This window comes from Neoarthrinium moseri (genome assembly GCF_022829205.1).
Source record: "Neoarthrinium moseri strain CBS 164.80 chromosome Unknown scaffold72_Wmoseri_CBS_16480, whole genome shotgun sequence".
Classification (NCBI taxonomy): Eukaryota; Fungi; Ascomycota; class Sordariomycetes; order Amphisphaeriales; family Apiosporaceae; genus Neoarthrinium; species Neoarthrinium moseri.
The window spans coordinates 66,792-82,458 of NW_026055186.1; the positions used below are offsets into that span (position 1 = coordinate 66,792).

General features: G+C 50.5%; 5 protein-coding genes across 5 annotated transcripts; 3 read left to right on the top strand and 2 right to left on the bottom strand.

Moving 5' to 3' along the window:
• Positions 1 to 104: 104 nt before the first annotated feature.
• On the bottom strand, positions 105 to 596 carry JN550_011695 (uncharacterized protein; the record flags this gene model as incomplete). The annotated part of the gene is made up of 1 exon (XM_049310088.1): positions 105 to 596. One exon carries the CDS (start codon positions 594 to 596, stop codon positions 105 to 107), a length of 492 nt encoding a protein of 163 aa, XP_049166321.1.
• A 1,396-nt stretch (positions 597 to 1,992) lies between these two features.
• On the bottom strand, positions 1,993 to 3,363 carry JN550_011696 (uncharacterized protein; the record flags this gene model as incomplete). Its single annotated transcript, XM_049310089.1, has 3 exons — positions 1,993 to 2,711; positions 2,863 to 3,082; positions 3,148 to 3,363. The coding sequence occupies 3 exons, from the start codon at positions 3,361 to 3,363 to the stop codon at positions 1,993 to 1,995; spliced, it is 1,155 nt and encodes a 384-aa protein (XP_049166322.1).
• Positions 3,364 to 5,891: 2,528 nt separating this feature from the next.
• JN550_011697 (uncharacterized protein) lies at positions 5,892 to 7,463 on the top strand (the record flags this gene model as incomplete). The annotated part of the gene is made up of 1 exon (XM_049310090.1): positions 5,892 to 7,463. One exon carries the CDS (start codon positions 5,892 to 5,894, stop codon positions 7,461 to 7,463), a length of 1,572 nt encoding a protein of 523 aa, XP_049166323.1.
• Positions 7,464 to 8,854: 1,391 nt separating this feature from the next.
• JN550_011698 (uncharacterized protein) lies at positions 8,855 to 10,658 on the top strand (the record flags this gene model as incomplete). Its single annotated transcript, XM_049310092.1, has 3 exons — positions 8,855 to 8,935; positions 8,986 to 10,186; positions 10,258 to 10,658. The coding sequence occupies 3 exons, from the start codon at positions 8,855 to 8,857 to the stop codon at positions 10,656 to 10,658; spliced, it is 1,683 nt and encodes a 560-aa protein (XP_049166324.1).
• A 1,667-nt stretch (positions 10,659 to 12,325) lies between these two features.
• Positions 12,326 to 14,859, top strand: JN550_011699 (uncharacterized protein; the record flags this gene model as incomplete). The annotated part of the gene is made up of 10 exons (XM_049310093.1): positions 12,326 to 12,450; positions 12,510 to 12,735; positions 12,786 to 12,952; positions 13,002 to 13,128; positions 13,182 to 13,437; positions 13,503 to 13,667; positions 13,722 to 13,923; positions 13,993 to 14,482; positions 14,535 to 14,671; positions 14,721 to 14,859. 10 exons carry the CDS (start codon positions 12,326 to 12,328, stop codon positions 14,857 to 14,859), a joined length of 2,034 nt encoding a protein of 677 aa, XP_049166325.1.
• Between the last annotated feature and the right edge of the window lie 808 nt (positions 14,860 to 15,667).

Genomic DNA, 15,667 nt, shown 5'->3' on the forward strand with positions numbered 1-15,667 from the left:
ATCAAGCACGGACTGTCCCTGATACACCTTGATATTTGGCTTCACTTCGAATGCACTTCTAAAGCTCATATCGACGCACCGGACGATAATCCCAAGCTTGATCTCTAGAAAGCAGCTACTGCGAATCCAGCAGCCAGTGCAGCGGCAGCCAACGGAAGGCCGGTTTCCCGGGGAGCCACGTTCTTGGTGCTAATGCCGCTGGTTACCTGAGCATAGATGCTGCTACATGCAGGGCCAGTTGCCACAGCCGAGAAGACAGCATTCAGTACTTGTGTAAACCCGCTAACGTCGTTGCAAACCGAATAGACATTACGGAACTCGCTGATATACTCGCTCTGGACGGAGCTGTACCAATGGCTGGCCTCCACGCTGTTTGTTCCTGTTATGGTCGGCATGGCGCAGGCATCAATGGAAGCTGCGCCAAACGCGGAAACTAGTGATGCTGGGGCTGTTGTAGTTGCCCACTTGGAAGTGAATTTGTTGGCCTCGGTTGAACAACTGTTCAAGTCCCGAGGGGCTACCGGTGTGGGTGCAATTCCCTGCGCATACGCATTCCAAACAGACGTAGTAGAGATAACAAGAGTAAACAAGCGCATTGTCAAGTTGTTATGTAGGGGTCAAAAAGGTATGAAATGAGGCGTGGACAATGACTGACTCATAGATCAAAGACCATGTATGGATCTTGATGGAAGTGGATGAGCTTGGGTGAACGTCAGCATTCCAATCCTCAGCGGTGATCAGAGATCTTATACTCTCCGGTTGTGAGCCTCTCTAGGACTGGTTGGCCCTGAATTCCTCTTTTGGCCGCAATAAACGTATTGGCAGCGGATTATAAATATCGGATGCACCTCCGCGGCTCTGAAACGCCTGGGCAGCGCGCAGCCAACCACAGGAAGTTACAAAAAGTCGTTCTCTTGTCAGGAAAAACCTCAGCTCTGCCTTAAAAAAAGTTGGAGGCTCGCGATCCCTCCACCAGCGGCCGGCCTCATTGGTCCATCATACGACTGGCAACCTTGTCGCTGACCAACTCCCCAGCCTGGGGCAGCACAAATCGTCCCTGGCGCCCCCGATGACAGTTCATGGATCAAACAAGGGGTAACATTTGCATCTGTCAGATAAAATCCCACGGGAACCTCTAACTGGTTGTTTCAAGAGCGACTTGTAGTTGTACAAAATACAACTAGGGCACAATGATGGGAGTCCTACATAACTGGAGTTCTAAACGAAGCTCTTAGAAACTACATTTGACTCAGAGGGGTGACTAGAAGGTTGAAAAGAGACTTCTTTATGATTTCTGATTGTCCTTACAGGATGACATTGAAAACAACGCCTGATATGCATAACCAGGCATCAATTACGTTGGCCAGTAGGATTGCAGTCACACTATAGGTCATATGAAATTGAATTAACGTGCGGAAACTTAAGTTTCTCTGTGATCCTAGTTTCACTTGCCAGTAAATTTCGCTACTTCATGCGCAATGAGTCGATTTTCATTCCAGACCTTCAATTTCACGAAATGGGCTAGTATTGACTTCCTCGTCCGCCGTGATGGCCCAGCAATCAAGAGATCAAGCGCTATTTTTCCTGCTTGAACGATTGAAGGTGGGTGTTTGCAAAGGTTAGCGAACGGTATAGGACCAACACTTAAGGTCTCTAACTATTCGCTAAACATGAACATGCTATTCTTCCTAGACCGTTGTGACTGATCTACTACCAAAGTAATATAGGACTCAGCCAACTCCCGAGTCAACATGGCCTATCTCGATATACTTCACGTTTACAACCACAACGTACACTAATTTGATCAAGTTGGATTTGGGGGTATCTTAGCTAGCAGCATCCAGACATGTCTTCGGCATATATTACACATATTGGTCTTGTCGAAACCAGGACTGTATTTGTCGACGAAAACGCCATTATTTACCCAATATCGCAAGTTTCGTTACGTATGAAGCAGAGCCTGAATAAACTTGGGAGAACGACATAATCTGACTAAACCATCTCGTCAGCTCTGGCAGGTCCCGTACCATTGCCGACAGGCTTGCGATGGCCAACGCCGTTACTGTAGGCGCCATGGCCAGTGTGCGCGTTCTTCTCTCCGTGCTGGAAACCGCTGCCGCTACCCCAGCCAACCTTTCGTGTCCAAAGTGCATCGCTTAACTCAGCACCACCGCCATAGGCAAACGGAGTTCCGCGGCTGAGAGGAATGTGATTAATACGCCAGTCCCAGATGGCAGCATACGTCATGCGGTAGGACGAAAAGGCCATGACGGTGCCGATGATAGCTCCTGCAACAACATCGTACCAGTTATGATACTCATCTATGGTAAGGGCACCTCCAATCAGGGTTGCACCCAGGATTGGGGCATAGACGGCGATCAACTTCCACATAGCTGGGTGATAGTTGGCAAAGACCTTGAGCTTTGCATTTAGGTATAGGTACAGGTAGACGAAGCCTGCGAATGCGGCAGTGGTATGCCCAGACGGAAATGACTCGAGAGAATCATCGATCTCGTTGATGTCGCCGGTGCATATTTCTCTGGTGTAGTAAACGTTGGTGTAACCGACACCATTGTATCCAGCACCAACATCCCCAGGATTATTGCTTGCGAGGCTGAGGTCGGGCTTGCAAACGGCCAGGAAGTGCGGCCGAAGTCCACCAATGAGCCACTTGAGGAAGACCTGAAATACAGCTGCAGTTATGAGGGAGTCTAAAAGGACATAATATTAGCCTTTATATTTTTGGGGGGCGGGCAACACAAGCCATGAATGGAGATGTCCCAAGACTAGTGCAAACATCACTGGACTCTGCCTAGCAGTTTCCTTGCGTCGCCAAAAGCACAAAGAAAGCTGAGTACCCACAGAGGAGTCCAATGACAGCATTATTAACGTCCCAGAATGATCGTATGCGAATTTGCATAAACAGAAAGACCACGATCGGGACCAAGGCGGCCAATAGCGCAGCAGCCCAAATGGGTACAATCTCCTTGCGCAGGGGATATCCGAATTCAGGGAACACAATCTCTCCATCTGAGAAGGTAACAGGGAAGGATCGAGTCGGGGCGGGATGAGCTTCGTAGACCTAGACCATTGAGTCAATTGATGAACGCAATATACTGATCATTGCCAGATGGAGCAAAAACTTACACCGAGGCCGATGACACCCATGATAACCATGGTGAGTATATCAAGCCAGGTATATTTCAGCCATTGGCCAAAGCGCGGTTTCGTAGCCATACTATACGACTCGTTGACATGGTCTCTTCGTTTCCCAAAGAGACCCGCGCGGGATGAGGAGGCTCCGGCTGTAGTAGTGCTGGTGTGTCCAGGTTCCTGGCGTGACTTATGGCTGAAGAGACCCATGGCGAGATCGGATGTGTGCACGATCACAATGGAATGCCTGAGGGGATTGGCGCTCAGAGAAGACCCTACCAGGGTCTTTGGCCTCGACGTAGATTATAGACAGGTACTAGTCGTAGGGTGTGGAGTCCTGGCAATTGTTGTGAGAAAAGAAGCGTCTGGACGAGACTCGGGACTGCCCTGGGAGCGATATATACCAAGGAGAAGCGGCGTGCTGCGGCGGGTAATTTCCTTCTGCTAATTAGACGTGTCTAGAGCCTGACATTAAGCTGTCAGGAGCCGCATCACGGTCGACCCTAGGATTGACGTCACTCGTTCAGCTACGTAGTCATGTTGCTGTCGTTCCTTAAAAGCCCCAGAGCTGCATCGTGCCCGCGCGCACCTTCGGCAGAGCTAGCCGAGACCAAAGAAGGAGTTTAAAAAAATGCCATAGCTGCTATTCTCGCCAATCACAATTGTTGTCAGGCGTTTCCGCATGTCTCAAACGGGCTGAATCGTGATCCACAGACGCGGGTGGCATTGGGGCTTCCCCACAGGACCGCCCAGCCAGGATCACCAACGTCATGGGACGGAGAAACTTGGCAAAACTTGGCAAATGCTTGTTTCCAATTTCGGTTTCCTGGCACCACTTTGCCAATACCCATGTACATGTCCAAAACATGAGACAGGATATCAGGGTGGCCTCGGAGCAGAACGTCCTTGGACTTGGCGACTGGCGACCCTATTCTCAAACCGAAACCCTTTTTTGGAGCAAAATTCCAGGGTCGATGCGTCCCCAGTGGTCAATTTTGTGAGTTCACTTTGTCGCTTCTGCTGGTTTTGCAAAGTGGACAATGGAGGTTACTTGAACTGCCATCGATCCACAATTAACCTTCTGTCGAAGTCGTCTGTCATGTATTTCCACGCTTCGTGCAAGGGTTGTATCGTCGACTTTCCATACCAAAACTCCCAACAGCGAATGTCCATCTTTCTCAGACTATGGGATCGACTAATAATGACATGTTGTCAAACTCTTCGCACTTCGCACTTCGCACTTCTAGTAATGGTGCACACATACTAACCAAACGAGTCTGTGTGGACATCTTTCGCCCGTAGACATGTTATTGTTGACCTGGGACTGGGCGCCGAGCGATCAAATTCCAAATGGAAGATGGCCGTGACGGCCGTGCTTCATCTCCTTATCTAGGCATGGCACATCTCACTGTCTGCCATTGTGTGCCCCACGATTGGCAACTCTTGATCCAAGTCGAGCACCATCCTTCTGTATGCGGCTGTGATTCAATTTGAGTAAAACGTGGGCATGCCCTGCATCTAGTGGTTCCCAGGAATGTATGTGGCATGCCGCTGGAGTTGTCAATCGCACATTATGGGTGTTTCTCTACTTGGGCACATCGCAACTTGATGAAATTGTGTTCAGTCGCATGCACTCTTCCTCAGTGATACTGACTGTTGAATGAGCACCGGCATGGATGGAGTCTTGACTTCTAGTACCTGTTACTAGCACATAGGAAGCGCACCGCGAGATTGAGTCGTCCGACACATCTTGTTATGCACTGTACTTCGGTCCAAATAAGGAAGCGCGTATTCTTTTTGTTGCATGCACTCGACAGTGATTGTATCAATACTGCACTGAATCGGTAATGAAGCACAGCGAGGCCTCTAACGACGCGGCAGATTGGTAAAGTTATATCAAGATGGAAAAGCTGATCGATACTCGCGAGAATGTTCCTAGAGAAAGCCGGCCCTTACCTGAGGACAGCACAAGAGCCGTCTTTGCCAAGCCTTAAGTCGAAGTTTATTGTGCTGCGGGAACTAAACCGGCCCCGCCTCCACAAACCTTGCGGACGGACGGGACACAGGGGACGGAACCTCGGGCGGCTTCCAGTCTCCGCTACCCCCTTCTATCGCCCCAACTACACGAGACACTCAACCCAGAATAGGAACGTGGGAGTATACACAATTGGATATGTTGAATACTGGTGCCTTCAACTACTCGCGGACATTTAATCTATGGCTTTATGTTTGTATTTATTGATTGACATCATTGCGTCAAAAATATCATGGCGCTAAGTTTGAATACAGACCCATTTCCTCATCGCCCAACAGCGTCCAGAGCATTCGTTCAAAGTACTTCAAGACGCCAAGCGTCTCATGTGGAGAGATTACATTTGGAAATCAACGCAGGCTCCGTTCCTAAGCCCTCATCGCACTTCCAAGTTCAGGGTCGGCAGACGTTGACCCAACTCGGCAGTCGCAGGCCCACTCCCCGCGGTCAACGACATGCCGCTTCGGTAGTTGTGTGGATTGCAAGTACATAGATCGCACTTTTGTGTTAAGTAAGCATCAGACGAGGTGATGATTCGCATGGGACAGGTTTGGCTATTTAGCGTCCCGGCCCTGAAGCTTACATATATATTTACACTCTTCCGTCAGCCCTTGATCTGGATCTTTGGTTTGAGCTGATATCGAACCTTCATATGCACACGTTGTAACACGACACCAATCAGTTCATTCTACGGGCCCAATACATAATGGCGCCGCCCAAGCCCGACAACTTCGGCATTGAGCCAACCCTACCAGCAGCAAAAGGACTAGCTAACCTAGGCGCGCTTGGTAGAGTCGAAGGTGATATGGCCAATTTGCCTGTCTTCGGGGAGATCCCCCAGCAGATCGATGGCACTTTTTATCGTATGATGGTCGATCCCTTCTACCCGCTGATGGAAGGGAATCCACCTGTCGAAGGTGACGGGAAAATGTCTGTGTTCCGCATCCACGACGGGAAGGTTGACCTTAAAGTGAGGTATGTCGACACAGAACGGCTCCGACTTGAGCGGGCTGCCAATAAACGTCTGTTTGGTCTATACCGCAACCCATACACCCACCATCCCTGCGTTCGTGCAGCTGTGGACTCTACCGCAAATACGAACCTCGTTCATTGGAGCGGGCACATCCTCGCTCTGAAAGAAGGTGGGTTGCCTTACGCCGTGGATCCAGATACATTGGCGACTCGCGCATATGACCCTTTCAAGTCTCCCGGGAAGACATTCTCTGCACATCCAAAGGTCGACCCATTTTCTGAGGAACTGGTTGTCTATGGTTATGAGGCCAAGGAACTAGGCTCGGATGACGTCGTCACGTATAGTATCACAAGAGATGGAACCGTCAAGGATGTACAATGGAACCATGCGCCCTGGCCTGCCCCAATCCATGACTGTGCCATCACCACGAATTTCATCATCCTGTTCATGTGGCCATTTCAGTCAGACGTAAACGCCATGAAGGGGGGTGGGCAGCACTGGAAATGGACTAATGATCGAAATGTGACGTTTCAGGTCATACCGAGGCGCGCCGATAAAGTACCCTCGGGCTGGGAAGTTGGGGAGTCACGTGTGTATCAGTGGACCCGGAATGCTTTCCTTGTACACTCGGCAGCTGCTTGGGAAGATAAATCAGGCAAGGTGTATATCGAGACTTCTCGGGTGTATGGGAATTTATTCCCAGACTGGGCCAGCGAGGCTGACTTGCCTGCCGACCCAAACCCTGAAAGTGATTTTGTCCGTTGGGAGCTTGATTTATCACAACCAACTAACAGCACTGTCCCCGATCCTGAGGTCGTCGTTCCACTTACTTCAGAGTTTCCACGCATTGATGAACGCCTGATGGGCAGGAAGTACAACATCATATACCTCCCCGTGGCAGCCCCCGATATACCAGCAAATGGGTTGCCTATGATCACGTCGCTTAACGCTTTGGCCAAGGTTGACAAGGCAGCAGGAACAACGGAATTCTTCAAGCCTGGACATCCATGTGTGGTTGAAGAGCCAATCTTCATCCCACGCAGTAAGAGCAGCCCGGAAGGGGATGGTTGGATCTTGAGCATGGTCCAACATATCGAGCAACGAAGCAGCGACCTGGTGATTCTGGACAGTCGGAACTTCACCAAGCCCATCGCCATCATCAAAATGCCGTTGTATCTCCGGGGGCAGATTCACGGCAATTGGGTAGATGCTGTAGACGTGGGTGGAGCCTTTAAGCCACTTGTTCGAGTGCCAGAGCCAACAAAGGTTAGTGGCCGCGGAGCTTTAGAGCCACAGGTATATTGAGCTACGAAGGATTTATGGGGCTTACTTGCCAAGATTATTCCACTTCAGTGTCAATTGTTGAATCCACGGAGGAAAAAACGTGGTCAGTATGCTGACAATCTTTCTCTACGGTGCGCCACTAGCGTACACATGTAGGCAATTGGGATTTATGTTCACGCTATTCTAAAGCCTATGTTAATTTGTTTACATACATTACATTCAAGTTGTGTCAAGACAAATGCAATAATGTATTGCGCGGGCACCCAATGCACAAAATGACATGTCTTGGGAATGAGGAGAGAGGCGCTGATCTAGTTTTAGAGCTATTCTACTTTCCTTCCATAGCCAGCAGACGTGTGCCGTATTTTGGGCAGTTCTTGCCTGCCTTGAATGCCTGCGCTACTGTTCAAATCGTGCAGTTGCCATTGCACTTATGCCCAAGACATAACTTATGCAAGAGCCGTCTCGGGGGAAACGATATCGATCGGCGACCTCGGGGATCTAAATGAGAAAGCGGGCTGGCTATAGTATTGTTTCCACCATCCCACTTTCCAATCTCCATCGTACGACCAGAATATCTAGCTCAAGTTCGAAAACAAACCAAATGGCAGGGCCCGGGGTTGCAAGGTAGGTGGTTAGAAAATATTTATTTGTTAATAAGGCCACTCGCCAATAGATGCAATTGGATTATATCTGGGCAAATTCCTCGACCCTGAATTTCCTCTGTTATAGAGGCTAATGGGATTGGTTGAAAGTAAAATTCTATATTAAAAATAAAGTATTTTGGTATCCTAAACTCTAGCACCAGGCGACTGATGTTAAAACCGTATGGCAGAAACAGTGGCGGCTCAGGATTCTAAATATAACCCCAGTAGTAATTCGGTCCCGAGCAGCTCCTCGGCCCTAAAGGGTCGAATGTTTCACTGCGCCTCTAGCGCAATCCTTCTAGTGGCCAGTACCTGAGACCCCACAAATCACGTTCGTGCGGATATGACGCCCGAGATGAGGATTCCAACTAAAGGCCAGGATGCATGAGGCCCTGATCAATCGCTGCGCCGGGCTTGCCCAATCTATGTATCAGCTTGCAAAAAGGAAACGATGCTCAGGAGTCGAAGGGGACATGGCAAGGAAACTTGGAGGTCTCCTAAAGGCAATATACATAGAGTGAGAATCATTGGATTTAATTGGATTTACTCGTTGTCTTTACGTTCACCGTAAACCCCAAAGCCCATAGCATAGCGTATGCTCATATCCGTGGGGCAGATCGATGTCAAATTCCCCACTAAGGTCGCCGACGGTCATTATAACTATCAGACAAGCTTCTCAACTTCTTCGAAATCAACTTGCCCGAACGTACAGGCCACTGTTGTGATTTGAAATCCCAGTCGACAGCTTCGATTCTTGTTCTCGTCATGTATCGATCTATATTATGCACACTTGTTGCGGCATTGATCCATGCGTCAGCAGCACGAGATGTCTTTGCTCACTACATGGTAAGCGCCTCGGGCCAAAATACTCCTACAAACAAGCCTGACAAATTCAGGTGCAAGGTCTTGATGGTGGGACGACCCACGCGGCCGACGATGTCAAGGCAGCATTGGCGATGGGTATCACCGGATTCGCTCTCAACGTTGGGGACGCCTCCGCATTGTGGGCATTAGACTCTATCAGTCAGCTCTTTACAGCTGCTTCTGGAACTGATCTCAAGTTTTTCTTCAGCATGGACTTGGCGCAAGACAAGAATGCATACAATTTCACGAACCTGATCAACCGGTATATCAGTAACGCCAACTATTATACCTACAAGAACCTACCCTTTCTGAGCACCTTCAGCGCCGCAGGTACGGGTCCCGAGTACTGGCCAGACTTCCTGGCCAAGCTAGAGAGAGATGTATACTTCGTGCCTGACTTTGACGATGGATTGGATTATTACACCAACTTTGACGACTGGCTGGGGGCCTGGGGAGGGGTTGTCCATGGCATCTTTAGCTGGGAGACGACATGGCCGTCCACAAGCGATACGACGTCAAATGTCAGCACAAGTCAGGACGATGCTATCATGACGTCGGCTCACAAGGCTGGAAAGTCGTACATGATAGGCCTTTCCAGCTTGCAGTACAAGCATTGGTCTGGTAATCACTGGTATCGAGCGGGCGAGGTTAACCTGCCTGAGCGCATGACTCAGATCCTGGCACTCCATACTTTACCCGAGTTTGTAGAGATTCTCACTTGGAATGATGCAGGTGAAAGCCACTATATCAGCGAGCTCCACAATGAAGGCCTCACACCAGAGATCCTAGCCTACGCCAATAATGCCGGGTTTCCCCACACTGGCTGGCAGCCGCTGATCACTTCATTTATCACCGCGTTCAAGAATGGGGTCGACGCGAGCGGAATGCGGCCGCCCTCTGGCAAGGCCATGATCGGTTCAATGTGGTACCGCACGATACTGACGAGCGCGTCATGCTCCTCCGACAGCTTGGGCAAGCCGTCGGGGTCTGGCGCAGCCAAGGATGCAGTCAACTGGGCCATCGTGGTGAACGATGGGGTGGCAGGCGTTAAGGCGCAGGTGTGGAGCGACGGGGAGCTGATCTGGAAGAGTAGTCTTTCTGCTGGACTGAACTATTTCAGCACACCCGGCATGCGGGCAGGCATCCAGTATATCGAGGTTGTGGACGGTGAAAATAAGATTCTCTACTCGGCTCAGGGTGCAGTCGACGTTCAGGCTGAGGCTGGCAGCGTTTGTAACTATAATTACCATGTTGCCGAACTGCTGCTCCGAAGTAATTGAAAGGAAGCCTGCTTTGGGTGGTAGTCTGCTCCAACGTTACCTTTTGTCAACGCTACCTGTTGTCAACGCAGTTCTCACTCCAGCTCGGCGGCTCCGGTCCGGTGTTGCTCGGTAGCACAAGCCGGCTGTGGTCATTGGCTTCAGCCAAACCCGCTTCTGTTGTGACCCTGCGGTGCCGACAGCTTGGCCATAGTTACAACCGCGAACCTACTTCTCGAGGCATGCAGACCGAGGAGCCGGAGTCGCAAGGATGCGTCTTGCATCCAAGACTGCGTACTGTGCCTCACTGCAGTTCGGTGGAGCCGGGCTCGACGGCCATCTTTGCTCGACCCTTCGAAGTGCGTGCTGTAGCCAACCCCGGCCTGCTGGAAAAGTTGGACAGCGGCATGCTTCCGCCCCATGCATTGGACGGTGGGTCGAGGTGACTTGCGGCTCCGTCGCCCTGATAATGGGAAAGGGATGCATGAACCGACTGAAAGGACTGCAAACCTCACCCCTCCAAGCCCATTGTCAGCCCGGCAAAGCGCCCGCAGAACCGGGCCTCATCTCGTTCGTGCAAGGTGTCGCACAAACGATGAAGCAATGTGTAAGTCGTGGGAGCTTCTCTGCCGATGTCCAGGACCTTCCCCGCACCATCCCTATGGACAACTGGTCCCGGCAAGGTCTTGGTTGTTCGTGTGAAATGCGGAGAAGCTTTGAAGCATCGTCAGCAGGAGCCGGCTTATCCATGGGCAGAGCCCCTGAGTGGCCAGTCCCCAATCTTGGGTGCAGTGATGGTTAGCGGGAACCCGTCCACAATGAGCCATCTGCATTTGAAGCTCTCCTTGCATGGCCGGTGGTGATGATCGGAGACAGTACATTGGCGGCTTTTCTCGACGGAGATAGGAAGAGTTCACCTCAGCTCGCGCCTCCCGGTCAGGCTGCATGATTTCAAGCGAGACCAGTGAGCTCTAGCTGGTGCGCAGTCTTTCTGGGGTTGCAGTCCGACAATAGTCCAAGGATGATGGCGGGACAGTAAAGACAGTGGAGTACCTGTTTGCCGCTTAGCCATTGATCCCGCTCATTATAATGACCACACTCTTGGTGGCTCGCTACTCTCTCTGGAGATCTAATACACAAGCAAGCCGCTGTTGTTTTACCACGAGCGCCCTAGGACCCGGCAAGGTACCGAACTCAGGTCTCCGAGTCATGAAAGCCCCCCCGCGTATGTATACATACATGGTGTCGGTCAGCCTACACCACCACAACCGACTGGATATAGACCACTGCGGGGAAATCGGACATGCAGGAGATCCCTCGAGCTGACGGCTAATATTTCCATGATTCAGACTCATCGAGCTCCACCCCCGCATTTTGCCATCCCCGGGCTAAGGTACAGCTGCAGGTTCTATAACGGCCATGGCCAATCATTTTACACCGTTTGGCTTATGCGGAGTCTCTGAAGTCTAATATCAAAGATAGTCGGCCATATTGAAGATGCCGACCTTCACCGAGATATTCCCCTACACGCGGCAAGGTTTTGGTTGCCCAGCTTGGCGTATAGTGCAAACACGGACTGGGCCAGGATTTCTGAACTTGACGGACATTGATACTTCCATTAGGCCGGCAATGCCAATTCACTTGCGTGTCACTGCCATTTTTCATTCAAACTGCCCCTCACTTGGTATCCTGGGCCAACCCCTTCCCAACACCCAATTACCATGGGACAGCCAGCGACTGAGAGGACCATCTCGCTTCTACCTGCCCGGCCACGTCACATCAGAAGTTGGAGAGCCGAGCCAACCTGGTACGCCTAGATCTGCGAGATGATGCAAGCTTTATAATCACATGATACGCATCTCTGTCTCGATTGGAAGATTGGGCAGGAGTGAGGGGTTTCGGCTGCAAAGTAAAGTTCTGAAATGTAACTCCGCAGCAAGGCAGCTCTATTCGGTTTTGTCTATTGGGTGCCGACCCGCAGCATGTATGCGTTAAATGTATGTTGGCAGGTTCTCACAGGAATCATTCCGTTTTGAGAAACCCATACGGCCGCACTCCTCCTCCCCTCTCTTGTTTAAGAACCCCCGAAGAGTCGTGATCTTCTTCTGCTAACATGCTCCACAAGATATTTGGTCGAGAGCAAAATTTGGAGGCAGATAACAATATGAGTCCACTACCTGACGAGTTTGACATTATTGTGTGTGGAGGTGGTAGCTGCGGCTGCGTGGTGGCTGGTAGGTGAGTTAGAATAGCTATTCCTCAGCCTCACGCACTGTTTCATTGAGCTTACAAGGTAGGCTGGCAAACCTGGATCACAACCTCAAGGTCCTTCTGATAGAGGCTGGTGAGAGTAACCTGAACAACCCTTGGGTATTTCGACCGGGTATCTACCCGAAGAACATGAAACTTGACTCCAAGACGGCATCATTCTACGAATCTCGCCCGTCCAAATGGTTGGCTGGACGGAAAGCCGTTGTGCCCTGTGCGCATATCCTTGGAGGTGGTTCTTCCATCAATTTTCTGGTTAGTGCCTTCCTAAACCAAGGGGCATTCTAGTATCTGACAGACCTTAGATGTACACCCGTGCTTCAGCTTCGGACTATGACGACTTCCAAGCCAAGGGATGGACTACTGAGGAGCTACTTCCTCTAATGAAGAAGCATGAGACCTACCAGAGAGCTTGCCACAACAGAGACGACCACGGATTCGAAGGTCCCATCAAAGTCTCTTTTGGAAACTAGTAGGCTGGAGTCATACACAGTATACTGTTTTTCGCTGAACTTGCATAGCACCTACCCAATCAAGGATGACTTTCTACGAGCAACTGAGTCCCAAGACATTCCGACCGTGGATGATCTACAAGACTTGCACACCGGTCATGGAGCAGAGCATTGGCTTAAGTGGATTAACCGAGATGTATGATTGACCTCACCAAATCTGGAGTCACGGACACTAACAAGATGGTTCAGACCGGGCGGCGAAGCGATAGCGCACACGCTTACATTCATTCAACCCGGGCTGTGCATTCCAACCTCTACCTTGCTTGCAACACGAAAGTTGACAAGGTCATTATCGAGGATGGCCGCGCCGTCGGTGTACAAACGGTTCCCACGAAGCCGTTACATCCCAACCAGCTCTCGACTCGCATTTTCAAGGCACGCAAGCAGATAATCGTTTCTGGAGGCACTTTGTCATCTCCATTAATCCTCCAACGATCCGGGATTGGTAGGTCCAGTTGCATCTCATTTTTAGTGCTCACAGGCAGCCGAAAGGCTTATTAATTTCTACAGGTGACCCAGAGAAGCTCAAAGCAGCAGGCGTTGAGCCCAAGGTCGATCTTCCTGGGGTGGGCTTGAACTTTCAAGACCACTACCTGACATTCTCGGTTTTCAGAGCCAAACCTGAGACCGATAGCTTTGACGACTTTGTGAGAGGCGTCCCCGAAGTTCAGAAGCGTAAGTTATCTACGTAAAGTATCCAAAATTATCTAGCCATTGACACCGATGTAGAGGTCTTCGATGAATGGGCGCTGAAAGGTACTGGACCACTGGCCACGAATGGTATCGAGGCTGGAGTGAAGATTCGGCCGACTGCCGATGAGCTGAAAGAGATGGCCTCTTGGCCTACTCCGCATTTCAAAGACGGCTGGGAGTCATACTTTAAGGAAAAGCCCGACAAGCCCGTCATGCACTACTCGGTCATTGCTGGTTGGTTTGGCGATCATATGCTCATGTACCAACCCCTTTTCAGATTGGTAAACTTTTCCTAACTATTGCATAGGCCGCCTGGCAAGTTTTTCACCATGTTCCACTTCCTCGAGTACCCCTTCTCCAGAGGGTCTACCCACATCAAGTCAGCGGACCCCTACGCATCTCCAGACTTTGACACTGGCTTCATGAATGATGAGCGGGACATGGCACCTATGGTGTGGGGCTATATCAAATCTCGCGAGACGGCTCGCCGCATGGATGCCTATGCAGGTGAGGTCCAAGCCATGCACCCCTTCTTCGATTATGATTCCCCTGCTCGGGCCAATGACATGGACCTCGAAACCACGAAGCGCTATGCACTTCCAGGCAACCTGAGTGCCGGTCTTCAGCACGGCAGCTGGAGTGTCTACAACCCTGAGCCAAGCAAGACGCCAGAAGCCCATATTCTGAACAGCAACAAGGCATTCATCCGTGAGGACCTGAAGTATTCTAGTGACGATATTAAGCAGGTTGAGGAGTGGGTTAAGAGACATGTCGAGTCCACATGGCACAGCCTTGGTGTAAGCTCTTACCCTACGTATACACATTTTCAGTAGCTGAACATGGTCACAGACTTGCTCGATGGCGCCCAAGGAGGGAAACAGCATCGTCAAGCATGGAGTTCTTGATGAGCGTCTCAATGTTCACGGGGTCAAAGGGCTGAAAGTGGCCGACCTCAGTATCTGCCCTGATAATGTGGGCTGCAACACGTACGTCATCGAAATTGCTACAAAGAGTCAACCTAGTAACTTATGCCAGTTATTCCACCGCTCTTCTGATCGGAGAAAAGTGTGCCATGCTCACAGCCGAGGACCTTGGCTACTCCGGAGAAGCTCTGGAGATGAAGGTTCCTACATACCATGCGCCCGGGGAAGTTTCCCTTCCCTTCCGCGTCTAAAACAGGGCTCTGGAATTTTCCACAGCAAAGCTGTACCACCACTCTCTTTCGAACTTCGCTTCTTTTGATTTTCCTGTGCGAAGGTTTTTGCAGGCTCGTTACACCACCATGCACCAAATTGTCAGAAGCCTCATGCACATCGTTTCTATTATAGGTATTTTAGCTGTCTTCAGATCCAAATTGACTTGATCGGAACAGATCTTTGTGATACCATGTTTGTGACCACTCATTTTTCTGGGTCTCCTTGCATCGATGGTGTGTCACCCACATCCGGGGAAGTAGATCGGACAGCATCCGACGCCCTACATGGGCATATAGTCCCGATTGGCCACTTAAACTATGTCGTAGATAAGCGACACCAATAAATTTCCACGCCCTGGCTTTGTGTCTCACAAAGTCAAGGTCCGTATCTCAACTCAGTTGTAGATACCCTATTTTCCACTTAAGCGAACGGGGGCGCTGGACAGGTCGCCGACCACTCCTCCTACGTTGGCAGTTAATCGATCGCAGTGTTCACTAATCTTACATTGCGTAGTCATGGATGGCTAGTCCTAGACAGCCTGGAAGGATTGGATCATGGGGACACAAAGAAGTCGCACCTTGATAGCGATGCCTGACAGTCTTAAGCCTTATCGTATGGGAGCTAAGCCGCACTCACTGCCACTTTTTGACTCGAGTTGCGAGGAAATCAAGGAATAATTTAGGAACCAGCCGCAGCTGCGCGTATGATATCATATGGTGATTACAGTTATGTTCACATGCGCAACTGAACGTAAGCGTGGAGGATCGTAAGCGATACAATCCACGT